Source organism: Macrosteles quadrilineatus, unplaced genomic scaffold, assembly GCF_028750875.1.
Source record: "Macrosteles quadrilineatus isolate MER2022 unplaced genomic scaffold, UCM_ALF_1.0 Scaffold_3__2_contigs__length_128488019, whole genome shotgun sequence".
NCBI classification, from domain to species: domain Eukaryota; kingdom Metazoa; phylum Arthropoda; class Insecta; order Hemiptera; family Cicadellidae; genus Macrosteles; species Macrosteles quadrilineatus.
The window spans coordinates 117,811,135-117,827,978 of NW_026542596.1; the positions used below are offsets into that span (position 1 = coordinate 117,811,135).

Below are 16,844 nucleotides of genomic sequence, written 5' to 3' on the forward strand. Positions count from 1 at the left end.
CACTATAATGAGAGGAAGAACATATGTTAATTGTAAACAGTCAATAAGTTTGCTAATTTAACAGTTTGCTACAAACATTTACTGACGGTTGAAATGAAATCTTTACTATTTGAATTTGGGTTGGCGTAAATATTACAATGGAAAAAAGCGAGAGAGCCTGGATAATTTTATATACTAAAAAGATAACTGAATTAAACACTGTGTGCTGCATTCCTTAGTAATCATTGAAAGAGCTGATTTGCAAACTTTGGAAACATAGGAGAAGAAATATAAATAATTTTTTTTAGAATTTATAATCGTTATTATGGACAACCTAATGCGGCTATGAGTAAGGCTATTTGTAGAAAACACTAAAAAACAAGATCAGCTTTTGAAAAATGATACGATATTTACAAGAAATGTTGGTTATATCGATCTGTTATGTACATCTTGAGTATTTCCATAATCTTTGAGTCGAATCTTCTAAAGTCATCAGAAATTATGACTGTTATTCGTTATAAAATAACGCCTGTAATACTTAGCAATTGCTCGAATTCGAGCAACAGGTACACTAGTGAATTATTAATAGCAAACATAAAAATTGTGCATACGCTATTTATTACAGTACAACAGCTGTTTCAATATATGGTCTCCCGGGAGCCTTGTATTAGAGAGGTGGCTATGTCCTGAGACTACCCTAAAATAATCACTGTACAGAGTCATCTGGAACCACAATATCCAATACCACTTTACAATACAAACACTTCCAATACCTTTTTCACTTTTTAGCAAAATATCAGCAACATATTTACAGGAAATATAATTATGTAAAAAATAAATTAACGATAATTATTTTCTAGGTCCTCTCTGTATTTAGTCAGTATTACTATTCATTCTTTAAATGTTTAAAAATGTATAGTTCAGAGAACCTACACATTATCAGATGAAATAAAATTCTGATCTATATATTATTTTATTAGGCAAGCATGTTTCTTTAAAACTTTTTTTCTCAGCTTGTGTAATGCAGGGAAAATCTACGTGTACTGTTAGAGAGATATTTACCTGTAGATGTGCAGAATACCTTTATAAATTAAAAAAGGATATAAATAAGCACAAAAAATAATTAAAAAAATAACATGGGCCTTATGGGTAGCCATGCTTATGCTGGTGGTGAAATATAAACAGAAATTTAAAACAAATGAAAGTAATTCCTATCGCTTGTTTTTTTACAGTGGGGGGTGAAAATAGATACATTACATATTTTCGGTTGAGTTTTCGACCACTGGACGACCTCTTGTATAACTAATTGTATCAGATATTGATTTTTGCAATATTAGTATTGATGTATGAATAATAAAGCACTACAGTTAAATGCACAAGGACTACCTCAGATGATTCATAAGGATGACATATCAACTAAGGGAGTATGTTTAATCTATGGTAACATTATTAACTTACATGAACCAGACATTGTAATCAATTATATCAGGTGAAGGGTTAATTAGGCAAAAAAATGATCTGTAACAAACTTTAATAGAGAAAAACAAAATAAAAATACCCCCGCCGCAGCAAACCTGCAGACTTAGCGAATTTCCATTTGCCTGATTGGATTTAAACTAAAATGTCTCCTTAAAAATATCACATTTAGCCTATTCCCTGTTTAAACAGAATTACTGTAGTTTAATGAGTACTTAGGTTTGCTGCAACAGGGAGGGTAAAATGTTTTTTTTTATGTAAAATGTTAAAAGGTAGGCCTACTGTGGTTTAGTAAGAAATTAATGTATTTTCCAAATTTGATCAAAATTATGTTCATAAACAAGCAAACTACAACAGTTGACTTATTCTCCATAAGAATAACATAAGAATTTTAAAATTACAATTTTTTTGAATTTTCTCCGTAACAATTAGGCGCATTATAACGCTTCAATATACTAAATTATTTGTTTTTTTAAGCTCTACAAAATGGTTTAAAAAGAAATTGTGAAATTTTGTGTTTTTAGGGTCAAAAAAGGGAAAAACCCATTTTTACCCCATAAAACCCCCCATAAACCCCCGTTCCCATAGTCCGATCATGCTGGTTCGCGAACTCATTCAAGTTTATCCCGCCTTACACCTTCAAACCAAATTTCATCAAAATCGGACAAAAATTACTCAAGTTATCGTGCGGATGGACACATATATATATATATATATATATATATATATATATATATATATATATATATATAGATATATAAAAATTTGAACGAATGGTGTTTTTGGCCTCTGGGGACATCAAAATGAAAAAGTAAATCGGTCCCGGGCTTAGGTCTTACCATGAGACCTACGGTAATAGCTACTTCCCTATAGGGAAATTCGCTAAAACCCATTGATAATCTTTTAATAAAAGACTGAATTCGTAAGGTGAATCAAACAAGTAATTAATAAATAAAAACCGTTCTAAACACTTGCAAGAGTAGTTATCTATCGCCTACTAAATCTTCTTAATTTCAACATTTTTAACATAACAAGTCAAGCAATAACTCAATAACTGAACTTGCTTCGTAAACTATCTTTATACACATTTTGTTAACAATAAAGGGGCCAAAATATTTATATATATTTTAACTGTTATGTCAAGGGAATAATTATTATTCTATTTCAAATACTAATTAACATTACAATTAACTTAGCTAGTGTACAGAATACATCAATGAATACTCAAGCTGAAAACTTTACGAGATTTTGCTATTTACATTTCTAAATCTACGTCTTTTAAAGCATTCCCTGACTAACATTTTCAACAACACTTGTAGGTTAAGTAAATTTTTCTGGACATGTCAGGTCTAAGAACCGTGTTACCAACACTGAGCTCGCGATACAACGGGAAGTAGCACTGAATGAGAGAATTCTGAGACATTGGCCGGCACTTGTACTAGAGGATAAAATACATTTTACTGAGTACATTTGAACTAGGGGATAGTGGGATTGTACATACGTAAAGCCATGAGCCAATGAGCTGATTTCTGCTGTAGTTGGTGGTATCAACCTAACAAAATTACGTCTAGATTTTCAATTATAGTTTTCGTGTCAGTGCTGCTTCAAGTTGTATTTCTACCTCAGTGGCTACAAACAAATCATAATCTTAAATAGGTTTTACAAAAATACCTGCTGTAGGATTTTTTTTTAATACTTGGTAGCGAAGTAACTGAAGTAAGTACAATGAAAGATTTCTAGATATATTTACTTTGTTCCTATCTTGTTGATGGAATAACTGAAATAGATTTTATGAACCAATGTTATACAGTATGTAATTATTATTATTATTACCAATATTATTACACACTCATAGTTAACACTTGACTTATAGTGAAATAACTGCGGAGGAATAGCACAGCTATGTCAAGTTAGAGTTGATTTGTCCAAATAATTCTTATATAACTAGGGGCTTGTAGGGCTTAAGTCCCTAAAAAGTTCAAGTTTAAAACAAATTATTTTAATATTCAAACAAAAGCAGAATAAGATTATCTATGTTTCAGGATGGATATCATTGTACTCCATTATCTTTTGTATAAAAAACAGTCTCTTTGATTGCTTTTGTTGATGTTATTTTCAATATATAATTTCATTCATTCTAGAGGTTTAACAACAGGTTCTAGGTCAAAGGCAACAAACAACCTACTGGTTTGTGAATAGTGTTTGTCTTCGTGAAATATGACATGTGTGTTGGGATAAGATTAGCTCTTGGTAAAAACCGCAAAATTAGTACCCCAACCCAATGAAAGTTTCTAGTAATTTTATACCATTTTGTAAAGGTTAACAAAATTAGTGTAAAGGCATCCCATCGACTAAACGTAACGCTAGATATGTTTTTTATCGACATAAAAAAAAAACTACTCTAAGTATAAGTTTCTATGTGGTGGTATTCCTCCTAAAGATGCGATTGACTTTACATGTTCGAATTGTATAATAATAGGCCTATTTAAATGTTCAGCGAGTTCATAGTTTAGACCACACTGAAGTATTCATTTGCTTCTTTGTCCATATTTTTAAGTAGTTAATTGTTAATAACATAAATTGTAAGGTTTTTCATTCAAAGGATACATTATCATTTTGTTTGAAAACATTTTAAATGTTTTTTTATTATTATTTATAGTTTACAAAAGCTAATAATTGGCAAATTCCCAACTCTTGCGTACTGGCTTAAATGATGAATTACAATCAGCTGTGTTGAAGTAAACTAAAATCGGATGTAAATGGCTTCTAATGCTATTCTTATGGAGAACATGTTACGTTACCGGTATATCTAATTTTCTATAAACATTTGGGGATTTTCACTATTTTTCCTGTCGTCATTTGAATACCTTTAATTTGAGCCCTCTCCCGTCGTTCTACAACATCCCAGTCCTCCACAATTTTGACGCAAAAATTCACTTAACGTAATTATATACAGATTCTTTGATTTTGAGATTACTATTAAACACTATATTACACCCACATATTTGTAGCAACACTGTCTTATACTTATAACAATCTCCCATCCCTCAATCATGGAAAGGTCATATTAGAGAAGAGTAACACATATTCAGATTTCAGTACTACAATTATTTAATATTAAATAGTTATTATTTTATTTTTCTGGAAAATTGGTTGTTTTCATGCATGGAAAACCATGTGCAAATTCTTATTCAACTCTTTAATTTTAATGTATTTGTTAGTTTGTGATCTAAATTGTCAATGGATTTTCTTTTAAAAGTTATATTTTTACATGCAAATTAAAACAGAAGTACAATTTATTGAAAGTATAAAACATATTTAAGACAGTACACATACATTTGTTATCACAGTTTCTCAAACTAAAATCATAGTTTTACCAAATGATTTACAATTTACACATAGCCTACAGTAATTTTACTTCAGAAATATTTTTTTAGCTTGATTTTATATCTGAATCGAGTGTTTAATAAAAGTTAGTGGGTTACTCCACATGCTTAACTTATTCAAAACGGAATCTACGAACATTGTAAACGTAAATAATCAATATACTGGGATGAAATTGTGCTCATTTAGTAGTAAACCCTAAACAGTTGTCACTGATTTCCAAAAACAACAGCATTGGCACACTACAATAGAACTCCAATTATCTGAATTGCCGATTATCCGAATAACTTAGCTTACAGAAAGAATTTAAATACTTAAACATAGAATTGTTATTGCAGAAGGCAGAAGCCGTGATCATGGTAAAATCCAAAACCTCAATTGCGGTCGTGTGGACATCGTCTCCCGCGATCACAGAAACGTCGACGTAATTTTCTACAATTACGGCAAAATCTTGTTCTTGCTCGGTCTTTTAGACTTCTTTCTCGCCTCCCATGTTTACGGAAAATCATAATCGCCCACCGTGGCTGGATTTTTCTATTGCAAAATCTTCTCAGATGTAACAGCAATAGTAAAGCTCGGCTCGACTAGTCCTATTTTCTGTAAAACAAAACTCTAAATTCTGGTAGTTACCCCCCAATTAGATTCGGATAGTTGGAGTTCTCCTTTACTTATGGTGGATCAAGACAAAGAGGGAAGACAAAAACACAAAAACATCAATTGATTGCAACAACTACCCTATAGTCTAGACTTCCTCTATCTAAAATTATGTACAACAGAACTGAAAAACAAAACCGATAACACTTCAAGTCGTAGTGTCTTCTTCCCAAAATTAACATTTCAGAATGTTAAAAGTATTTCTTTGTTTCAAAGAAATAAAAATAATAATTTACAAGTGCAGAGAGGACTAGGGACTTAGTCAAGAGGTATGTTTACTAGACTAGGAGGTCCGCAATGAGCTCGGGATTTCTTCATCTTTTCTAATGAGAGGGTCAAGTCCTCCATTGTAATGGGGCGAAGAGCGTCATGGAATTCTTCACCGTCTCCATCAATAGTTCTGCAAATAAAACAATTGCTGTCTGATAATACTGTAAAATGTAAGTAGGTTCCGTTTTGGTTAATATTGTTTCGGACGATTTAAAAAACTATTCAACTAAATGAGCTGAAATTCTTTAATAAAGATAGACACTGCCAATAATATCATGATCATCTCCCGCTGTTGTGTAGACATCATCATCGTCTTCCGCAATCGGGGCAACATTTTTATCATCAACTCCCGCGGTCAAGGAAACGTCATCGTCGTCGACAAAATCATGAGCATCTCCCACCATCGTGTAGACATCGTTCTCTTCCGTAATCGGGGCAAAATTCTGATTATCTCCTGCGGCCAAGTAGACATATGAATATAAAACTGACTAATTTTTACACACATATTTATTACTTGCGTGAGTATTTTTACATATTGAGTAAACTATATTCAAAGAAATGTTGAATATTCAACAATTAAAACTAAATGTCCTAAATAAATTACTTGAAAAATCGAATGTACTAGTAAGACAAAGCCAGTGAGACGTGCACCCTGTCAGCGGTTGACTGTCGAGCTACTGGTTGTCGAGTTAGTGAGGTTTTACTGTGTGCTAATGACAAGCAATTCTTTTTATATAAAACTTAATTCTTCGTATGACAAAACTTTATTTCAAATGGGTCTTTGTGTCTTAGCGACTCTGGATAAGTTTCCTGAACCTTTAAATCGTTAACCTTGAACACTTGACGCCTAATTCAAAAAAATATTGGATGGTCAGTAGTACAACAGACTATAAATTTAATGCAACGATAACTTTGATTCCAAACTAGAGCCACTTAAATTTATCCGTATTATTTGTACAAGTTCATTCTAATATCCGCTCACCCATTTTCCTTGACAAATTACCCTACATTAACAAATAAGAGGTCTATCTGAATTGGTGAATTCAAGGTCAAAAGAGACTGCAAACCTCTTTAACATTTTTAAGAGTTTTAACCAAAATGGATACAACTTGGATTTAGTACCTGGAACCAGTTCCTGTACGCATGTAGTCTCTGACGCGGTAGACAGAAGCATTGCGACAGAGCTCGCGTATATCAGAGCCAGAGAAGCCATCCGTCATGCGAGCCAGCTTCTGAATGTCTACGTCACTCGCTGTCGGCTCTCCCTCCATTATCAATGAGAAGATGGCCACCCGTTGGTTCAATTTCTGAATCACATTTTAATTTTATTATTCTGTCATTTAATATTAAAACACATAGATCCAAAACATTTACAAACAATCCAATAAAAGGTGCCTAAAAATAAAATAAAAGTAAATAATTCCACCAAAAATGTTTCCATGCACGAGAACTTTATCGCCGTTTCCGGCACCAGGCGCCAGAAAGGCCTAACAGTTGAACAGCACCCGGAGACTAGAGCTGATGCTACAGTTGATTTTCTTTTTCTAAAAATATTCTTTTAGGTTGCAATGGGTTTTAAAATCAAATGGTCTTAGGTGAAATTTCATTTGACTTGTTTATTTTGTGTTTATTCACACCATTGTATTTTATGATGTTTTAAGTAAGGGAACTCTGGTCTTGTATTGTTATATAGCATCAGAAGTTGAGCCTATTATTTATAGTCAGAGTTTTTATTAATATAAAAGGGTATCTGGTTTCAGAATTTATATTGCTTTAACTCGTGCCAGAGACCTTCTGATTTCAAAGAAAGCTATACATGCTATCTACTTTAGCTACCCAGACAATTTTACAGTCGACTCGCTCACTACTGTCCTAAATGGGTCATTTTATTTTCTCGCCACAGACTACCACACCGTTACAGAATGATGGCACGTTACAAGCTATTGAAAAACATTAAGTTTTTGCCAAGACAATGGATAAAGTTCACAATTTTGCTGTGATATCAGAAGATTTTGTCATGACTCCAGTGGACGTTTGAGGTTTCATTGTGATTGTGAGAGGTAATGTACAATACAACATTAATCAATGTATTGTATATTTGTTATCAATATTTTCCAAGCAACCCGATTTTGACCTGCCCCGAAGTAGAAAAATCTGGCCCGCATACCACTAACAAAACCGATTTGTAGGGAACATGTTAAAGCTTGAAATCTAATGAAGCACTGACCGGCAGACCAATGTGGAAGGTAGCTGGCATACGGCGCAGTATAGCCTTGTCCAAGTCTTGAGGCCTGTTTGTGGCTCCCATGATGATGACAGTACAATCTGGGTCTGAGGTGAGTCCGTCCCACAGAGCCATGAACTGAGCCTTCATCATAGCCGTGGCCTCGTGGTCGTGTGAGCTGCGCGCCCTCAGGAACGAATCTGACCAAAAAATGAACATCGGACAACTTCCTAACATTGTAAATTCACAATAGAGCATTCAATGTATCTTATCCTAATTCATGTTCATATTTTAAGTATTTTTTTCAAGCAGTACTACTAATGCAATCAGTGAAAATAAAAGTGAGTTGTAAACATTGGTAAAAGTTTGATTTGGTAAGGTATGGTCATATAATGCTAAAATTTGAAGCCAGCTTCATGAGGCGTATTAAGTATCCAATTATCAAGAATCAAAGTTGAGAAAGGAGCTTTTACCTTAATTCACTACACTCTTCCACTGTAATTTTTACATTGAAATGTTATAGTTATCTTATCAAATACTGTTTAGGATTGAGTGACAAGACTTAAAGTTGAGTCGAATTATGGTTATGTTGGATTAGAACCGAGGCATAACCGAAACGTTAGATGGTGTATTGTTCCATACAACTTATATAGTCGTAAAGAATTAATGGAAAAGGTCGTAATATATTTTGTATCCAAGTGTGCTGTGACTGTTTAGTATAAAGCAAGGGACGGCATTGGTAAAACTTTAAAATTCCTAGTTGAAAATCCGAACAAATGGTTAAAGTGGTTTAAATTACTATTCCTGTGTGTTGATTTTGTTGAGAACATGGAGCCTAATATATATGAGTTAGAGGGAAATTCAAACTTGTTTCAGTTTTAACTGAATTCAGATTTTAGTTAGAGTTAATCGAAATTGGAAAATTACATGTTTTAAATCCACGGAAAACATATAAAATCACTATCAAAAATCATTTTTTTTACTTTTTTTTTGAAATTGTACGACTTCCCACTAGTTCTACTGATTTTACTGTTTAGAGACCTAAATATATTTAGACATCCTGTAATGAGAAAAGACTGTCCTTATACCCTTGGCAATATGTGGTGCTCCTGAACATAACATTTTATCTGGCATTCATGGGCACTGCCATATTGCTGAGGGTATACTACATTTGATCATATCTCCCTAACCCTCCGATTTCTCTCAATTGCCAGAACGTCGCTGAGCGAACTGTTACCAACCGATTTCATCGATAAAGATGATGCAGGGTTGCAGCTTGATGGCCAGAGAGAACACAGCTCCTGCTAGCTTCTGACTCTCCCCATACCACTTATCCGTCAACATTGACACGTCCAGGTTGATGAAGCGTGTGCCAGCCTCGCGAGCCGTTGCCTTGGCGATCAGTGTCTTACCACAGCCAGGTGGTCCGTGCAGCAGAATACCTGCGATCACACAAAAGTTAGGTTGTGATTTTTAAAGTTGGCTAAACTGCCGACAAACGTAAGTTGTAGCCTAATCCTCTGAATGATTGAGAACAATGTAACAAAATAAACATAAATATCATTGATGTTTTAGCAAAAATTAAATTCCAAGAGTATCAACTGGAAAATCCTTTCACATTGCACATTTTTAAATTGGCACCATTTATGAATATTTACAATGATTGAGTCCTATAAACCTAATGTCCAATAGATCAGAACACAACCTAATTTGTCATAGTAATTGTTTGACAACACAGTAATTGTTTTGAATACAAACAAACATGTTATTGATAACGTGTGTTATAGGTGAACATCACAGGAACCTGATAAAGAAAAGATAAGAAATAAGTTTGGACGTTTAGGTTATGAAAATTGAAAAATCTATCTTTTGACTGCACAATTCTTCAAGAAACAAAAATATTCAATAAATTAAGTGTTTGATCATATCTGCTATTTTTATTTCAGCGAGGATCAAAGATTTGTAGGTTGCTCGATTTTACGAACATAAAAACCTACACCTATATAAAACCAAATCTGGAAAAGACATTTGCCCTCATAAAATGTGTAGAGATTAAGTGTGAACAATCAAGTGATAGACAATTAGACAGTACAGCTGCAAAAGAGGGGCTAGCAGGAGCAGATATAGAGCAGGCCATAGATCGTTATTAAATTACTCATAAGCTGTCTGGGAATTGGCAAGTCAGCAGACAAAGAAAACAAGATTTCAATTATGCCAACCCATCAAAAACTATTACAAGCGAGTAAGTAAGATAGCCAACATCTTTTACTTTACATCTGTTTTTAATAGGGTACAATACCATCAGTTGATTATGAGCTTTAATTTATCTTAAGCAATTGATTGGTCACTTGGCCGTGATCAGAATTACCCATGAGCAGGATTAATAAAAGAAGTTTTTGAACTACCGTAAGGAAGTTCAAACTAAGCACACACTACACATTCTACGGATAAAGTTCCGCCGTTTAGTTTACATTGTGCCAATTTCCAAAGTCATAAGATGGTTTTTGATCCTCTAAAAACAGAGAGTTTTTACCTTCCGACTGTCATAAAAAAATTCCTAAACAAGCTAAAAAAATTTTGTTTTCACAGGGATACGTAGAATTAAACAACGAAAATTTATATATACTACGTGTTTTTCTAAGTTAGTTGGTTACTTTTCTGTAGAGCTCCAAACTCGAGTGTCTAAACTTTTTTCCCCGACAGTAAGTTCAAAATTATTGGCCCAACCTAAAGTAAAAAGGCGTTGACCGCAGATATTCCTTACATTCATTTTGAATGACCAAATAGAATTATTTATTAGCTAGTCTCTTAGGTTTATTCCCTGATTAGATCCTCGATAACAAAGAATATAGCCTACATACAGTAGAACCTTGATAACAAGACTCTCATAGGAATTACAAAATAAGACTTGTTATCAAGGTTGACTTCTTAACGAGGTTTGCAAAAACATGTGATTATGGGTAAATAATTTCAAGGGAATTTGAAAATTACCCTTGTTATAAAGGGTGACTTGTTATCAAGGTTCTACTGTATATGATATAAACATAGCATGTTATTTGAGTTGAAACAATACCACATATTTCTAAGCCCCGCAAGCGCCGGCCTTGCAAAGAAGATTCTGAATCTAAAGGGCTTTCTGGTGTGAGCAGCAGGAGTCCACAAAGATCCTAAATACGGCACTGAAGCTAACCAAGAAATTACCAAGATATAATTTTAGGGTACAGCGGCTTTCAAATTCCTTTACCTTTAGGTGCCCTTGTCAGTTGGGAAGAAGTGAATAGATCTTTGCGCTGAATAGGTAGAATGACGGTCTCTTTGAGCTCCTGTATAACGTCTTCCAAACCCGCAATATCCTCCCAGGATATTTGTATTTCACTTGGGATGACAAGATGACTTGCTATAACTATTTCATACTCAGAAAGCTGCAAACAGAATAACAGAGTTAGATATAAAAAGTATAACTGTGTGTTTCATAAAGTAGTTCCAAGTAATAAATACACCTAAACAACAAATCAACTTAACCACAGCTGTGCTTTATGATGGAAACTTTCAAGTAGGAAAGAATTAACTACTACAACAAAATGAAAATAGGCTACAATAACTGAAAGGGAATTAATTAGGTATACTTACTGTTGATGGGTTCAGGATTCCCAGCTTTTTAAGCTGCTGTTGTGCCTGAAAAACGAGGAAAAATAAAAATTGTACAAAGTTTCGGTTAAGTCTAATAAGTCTACAGGCCTAACTATAAGTACAAAATTAAAATGTTTCATCTAACGTGTCTTCAGTAAGCCATATATGGAGGATTTTTACAAGTTTAGAAATACAGTTTCTTTACTTTTATATTGACAAAGAAGATATGATTACCAGTAGGCCTACACTCTTAACTTATATTTTACTTTTTTAACTGCTTCAGGCTTTATAACTAAGATTAGGTAAAAATAAACTGTGGACAGAGAAGACAACTTGGTAAGCAGACTTTTGGTTCAAAAAGGCAAACAAGAGATTTTTAAAAGACTGATTGAGGTAGGCACTAGATCTTCAATCCAAAAGTGCAGCTGCGACTATTTCACCATAACGTGAGGGCTCACGCTGGGTAAATATTTAGCGCATCAATTTCTGGATTTTATCAATGAAACAAGAAATTTATTCTAAACACATTAAAAACTTAATATTAACTGTATTAAATGTATACATAGGCCTACACACTTACAAAAAAAAAATCTCCATAGAAAAGCTAAGCCTGGTGTATACACATTGAATCAGTCACCATTAACAGCCAGGGTTAATAAGGCTAGGTTACAATGAGTACAAACTTCAACCATGTTATTTCTAGCCTATCCCTATTTGTAGAATACCATAGCATTAAGTTATCATCCTATGCCTAGTTGACCTAAACCGACACAGCAGGTCGGAAAACATTAAAAATAAGTTAGTAATTAAAATGACTTTTGAGTCTGGCTTAGGCTAACGTAACTTAAATTACCACTTTAACATTAAAACGTTTAAAAATAAGTCTAGGCCTACCGACGGTTTTAATAATAAAATTGTACGTGATGATTCAACTCTAAGAAGATAACATAAGTTAATTAGGCTAAATAAACTTGGGTTGGAATGTTCCTGATTGCATCTTGCTCTCCATTGCAGTTTCAAGTTGCCTGGCCGTAAAGTCCTGCCCAGTATCTCAGGAGTGCCTATTTTCAAAAAGGGGGACCCTCAGTGCGTAGAAAACTATCGACCAATATCACTTCTGCCAGTTATTTCAAAATTATTTGAAAAGCAATGAAAATTAGGCTACCGGTAGTGTCTTTTATAGAAAATAACGACCTTCTGTTTGGTGGCCAACATGGTTTTCGCTCAGGCAGATCAACAATTACAGCTGCTTCAAGTTTTTTTGAAAGTCAATTACGGCTGCTTCAAGTTTTTTTGAAAGTATAATAAATTCAATTGTTAGCCACGAAAATGTTAGCCTATAGGAATATTAATGGACCTTACGAAGGCTTTTGATCTAGGGTATAAACACAAAAACTCTAACTCAAACTAGAAGATATGGTAGTAAGAGGTCACATTTTTTCGTGGTTCAAATCATATTTATCGGATAGAAAGCAATCATGTCTAATAAAAATAATTGGTATTTATTCCGTATAGGTGCCTCCAAACAAATTTTTAATTTTGATATCTTACCTTATAGTTTTTTACCTCCTGAATCCAAATTTACCATTATTTTTTACCGCTGATGAATATTTCTCAAGATATTGCCGTAAAAACATACTTAACATTACAATAAACAAGATAGGATGGATAACATTTCAAGTGATTATGTAGTCAAATAACTTAATGTTCTCTATAATAGGAATTTCGTCACATTATGGAGATATAGTTGGACTGGTGGACTAATTACATGTAGTTCTTATTTAGGCATGTCAGGGTGGTAGGTCTTGCTGTATGTGAATTAGTGACTGCATTAAGTGTTTTGAAGTTAGGTTAGATTAGGAAGGTAAAGTTTAGGTTATAAAGTATCGAGTTGTTAGTTTATGTTGCCTGCAGACTGTTTTTGTAAAATTAAAATCCTGAGAAAAACACTTCAAATTACTTTTTCAAAAATGCTTGCATTTTTGAAATAGTAATTTGAAGTGTTTTTTCTGGATTTTAATTTTACAAAAACAGTCTGCAGGCAACATAAACTAACAACTCGATACATTATAGGTATCCTAAACTTTACCTTCCTAATCTACTGTAACCTACCTTCAAAGGACTTAATGCAGTCACCAATTCACATAAAGCACGACCTATCACCCTGACATGCCTTTTCTGACATCAAAAGGAGTTTGCTTTCTCATTCTAAAAAGGTTAGGTCATAGACTAACCAACACAAGTAGACTTCTCATCCCATTGTAAATTTTGAAGCACGTTTTTCGTGTCTAGTTCATGTACGTGACACATGGGCGCTAGTGTCGACGAAACTTTGTTTCTATTATTTTAGGGTTAATTTCTTGATTTGTGCTTTACTGTTTGGTTATATAACTAGGGGACAAGTTATTGTTTATGATTAGATCGTATTATTTGGTTAAACGAGGTTTTAAATGGCTGTAATAACGGGAAACAAATTGTAAACAAAACACGACCTCTACATAAACCGTACAGAACTAACAATAAAATTGGCTTCAGCTGTTCCATAAGGATGATAAATCTACTAAGGGAGGGTATTTACTCAGGGGAGGTATAGAAGAGGCTACGATGACAGCTGTGGGCTTCTTATTAGCTGAGAGAACGCCATTACCGTAACAAAACGGTCAGCAGCCATCGGCCTCGGTGGTCTAATGGTTAGCGTGCCGGGCTGATATTCTGTAGGTCCTGGGTTCGAATCCTACTGGTAGCGTTAACTTTTTGTCCAAGATTTTTTTATTATCAGCATGTTTGGTTGGTTTGGTTCGGTTATTACAGTTTTATTATTAAGTCATTAGGCTATAAAATTTTAATTGAGCAAATTCTAGTTTTATTTAATAAACAGAATTATTTTTCCGATAACTAAACTTTTGTTATATTATTTCTTTATCAGCAAGTTTGGTTAGTTCGGTTAGGTTATGACAGTTTAATTTTATAATTAAAAAAAAATAAAATTGAATTTGAGACATTTATAATTTTATTTTATGAACAGAACTATTTTTGCGATTAGTAAACCTTCATTGCCAAAATGCTTTCTACTACAGCGCTGTTCACGGAGGAATTTTGAACTAAATGCCTCATTCGTACCTCCCCTAAGTCAGACCCCTAAGGGAGTATGTTTTATCTATGGTTAGGTTATGTTATAATAGCACCATTTTACTATGTAATTTCTAAACGGCGAAATATAAATCAATAAATCATTAATAAGGATAAAATACTGGTAACAATAATACATTATTAACTTATTGGTCTTAGAAAGTGAAAAGTGTAACTTAATCAGGTGATTTTCATATTGCAGAATCAGAGTTAGCTAATTAAAGTTGTCACTTCCATTTGCTTGACTATGATTGAAAACAATCAGCTGTTGGTTTACTTAACCCATAGTTCATTCCACTTGTAAATGCCATCCATCCTACCTTGTTTTTTGTAATGTTGTATATTACTTATTACGGCGATATCTTGAGAAATATTCATCAGCTGTGAAAAATAATGGTATATTTGGATTCAGGAGGTAAAAAACTATTAAGTAAGATATCAAAATTAAAAATTTGTTTGGAGGCACCTATACGGAATAATTACCGATTCCAAATGCACTGTCGTGTGTTGCTTGTGGAAATATGTGTTTATGCTGATGACATTAACTTTAAAATTACAGGAAAATCATCAGGTAACTTAACTTAAATAACATAACTAGGCTACTTACTTTGGATTTAGCACTCTTCTTTTGCTTTCTGGTTGGATCTATTTGATTTAACATCCATCTCATACTGAAGTATGAGGCAACACTAATTAGGGATATTTTGACAAACAAGCCTACTAATTCACCTCTTGTTATTGTTTCCCCCATAATGTTACTTGTGATCTTTCGTGTTAGTCAAAACTATAGGACACTAAAATAATTTTAACTAATTTATCATCAAATTAAAGTTCACTTAAAAGTTTAAAATAGCCTATGGTTTAAAAAGAGAGTGTGCAAGACCTGCCTAAAAACTGCTTAGAGTTAATTTATCCTACCTAGCCTATTCAAGTTAGGATATACTTGCTTCAACAAATATGTTAGACCAAACTGTGTAAAGTGTATTAGGTTAAGTACAAATTCGTCATTTCTACATTTAATAAACTCATTTTCAAACTCGAGCCTATCACTAACCTAGCACAAATTTAACCTTAACAACACGAACAAGAAAATAGAAAAGAAAAGAACAGCAGAACTCAGAAGAGCAGAAGAAAAGAGCGAAGAGCGAATCGTAAAAATTGACAAGCTTCTTCTTCCTCTTATGGCAAGAGAGAGTACAAGAGAGGAGACTTTGCATACAAGTAAGTGGAAAATCTACTTAAAGCCAATGATTAAGCTACCAGTACACTATCGCCGAACATTTGCCCGAATGTTTCGCCGATGGCCGAATGTTCGGGCATAGATAAAACATACTCCCTTAGATTTATCATCCTTATGGAACAGCTGAAGACAATTTTATTGTTAGTTCATGTACGGTTTATGTAGAGGTCGTGTTTTGTTTACAATTTGTGTCCCGTTATTACAGCCATTTAAAACCTCGTTTAACCAAATAATACGATCTAATCATAAACAATAACTTGTCCCCTAGTTATATAACCAAACAGTAAAGCACAAATCAAGAAATTAACCCTAAAATAATGTAAACAAAGTTTCATCGACACTAGCGCCCTTGTGTCACGTACATGAACTAGACACGAAAAACGTGCTTCAAAATTTACAATGGGATGAGAAGTCTACTTGTGTTGGTTAGTCTATGGTTCGGGTCAGATTGCGACCACGAATGTTGACGAATGTGCAGCCCGAACCATCCCGAACTAACCAAGTACACTATCGGCTAACTTCGGCCGAACTGTGCTGAGCCCAATATTGCGTATTCGCGGAAAACATTCGCACCTAAATTTTTGTAACACGCTAACGTTGAAGACTATTCTAGAAAATTTTAGAGGAAATTCTATAATTTCCGTTTGGTGTTAAACACCACTTGAATGTATCCTATTTTTCTTACTTCTCTGTGGCTTAATACTTTAAAATTAATGATTACATTTTTATTACAATGTTTGTTTTCTTAAGTTATATTAATATATGTATATATACAATTAAATTATCCCACGGTCACAGAACACGCTCCCTATGGTATAGTTAAAAAATAACAGTGTTTTCTCATTAGAACACTAAATA

At 33.7% G+C, this 16,844-nt stretch overlaps 1 protein-coding gene across 1 annotated transcript; it reads right to left on the bottom strand.

Annotated features, from left to right (window-relative positions):
• Positions 1-2,231: 2,231 nt before the first annotated feature.
• On the bottom strand, positions 2,232-15,825 carry LOC128989873 (outer mitochondrial transmembrane helix translocase-like). The gene is made up of 7 exons (XM_054411967.1): positions 15,354-15,825; positions 11,618-11,662; positions 11,232-11,409; positions 9,229-9,429; positions 7,991-8,187; positions 6,886-7,070; positions 2,232-5,893 (listed from the first exon to the last, which is right to left on the bottom strand). Exons 1-7 carry the CDS (start codon positions 15,495-15,497, stop codon positions 5,752-5,754), a joined length of 1,092 nt encoding a protein of 363 aa, XP_054267942.1. The 5' UTR covers positions 15,498-15,825; the 3' UTR covers positions 2,232-5,751.
• Between the last annotated feature and the right edge of the window lie 1,019 nt (positions 15,826-16,844).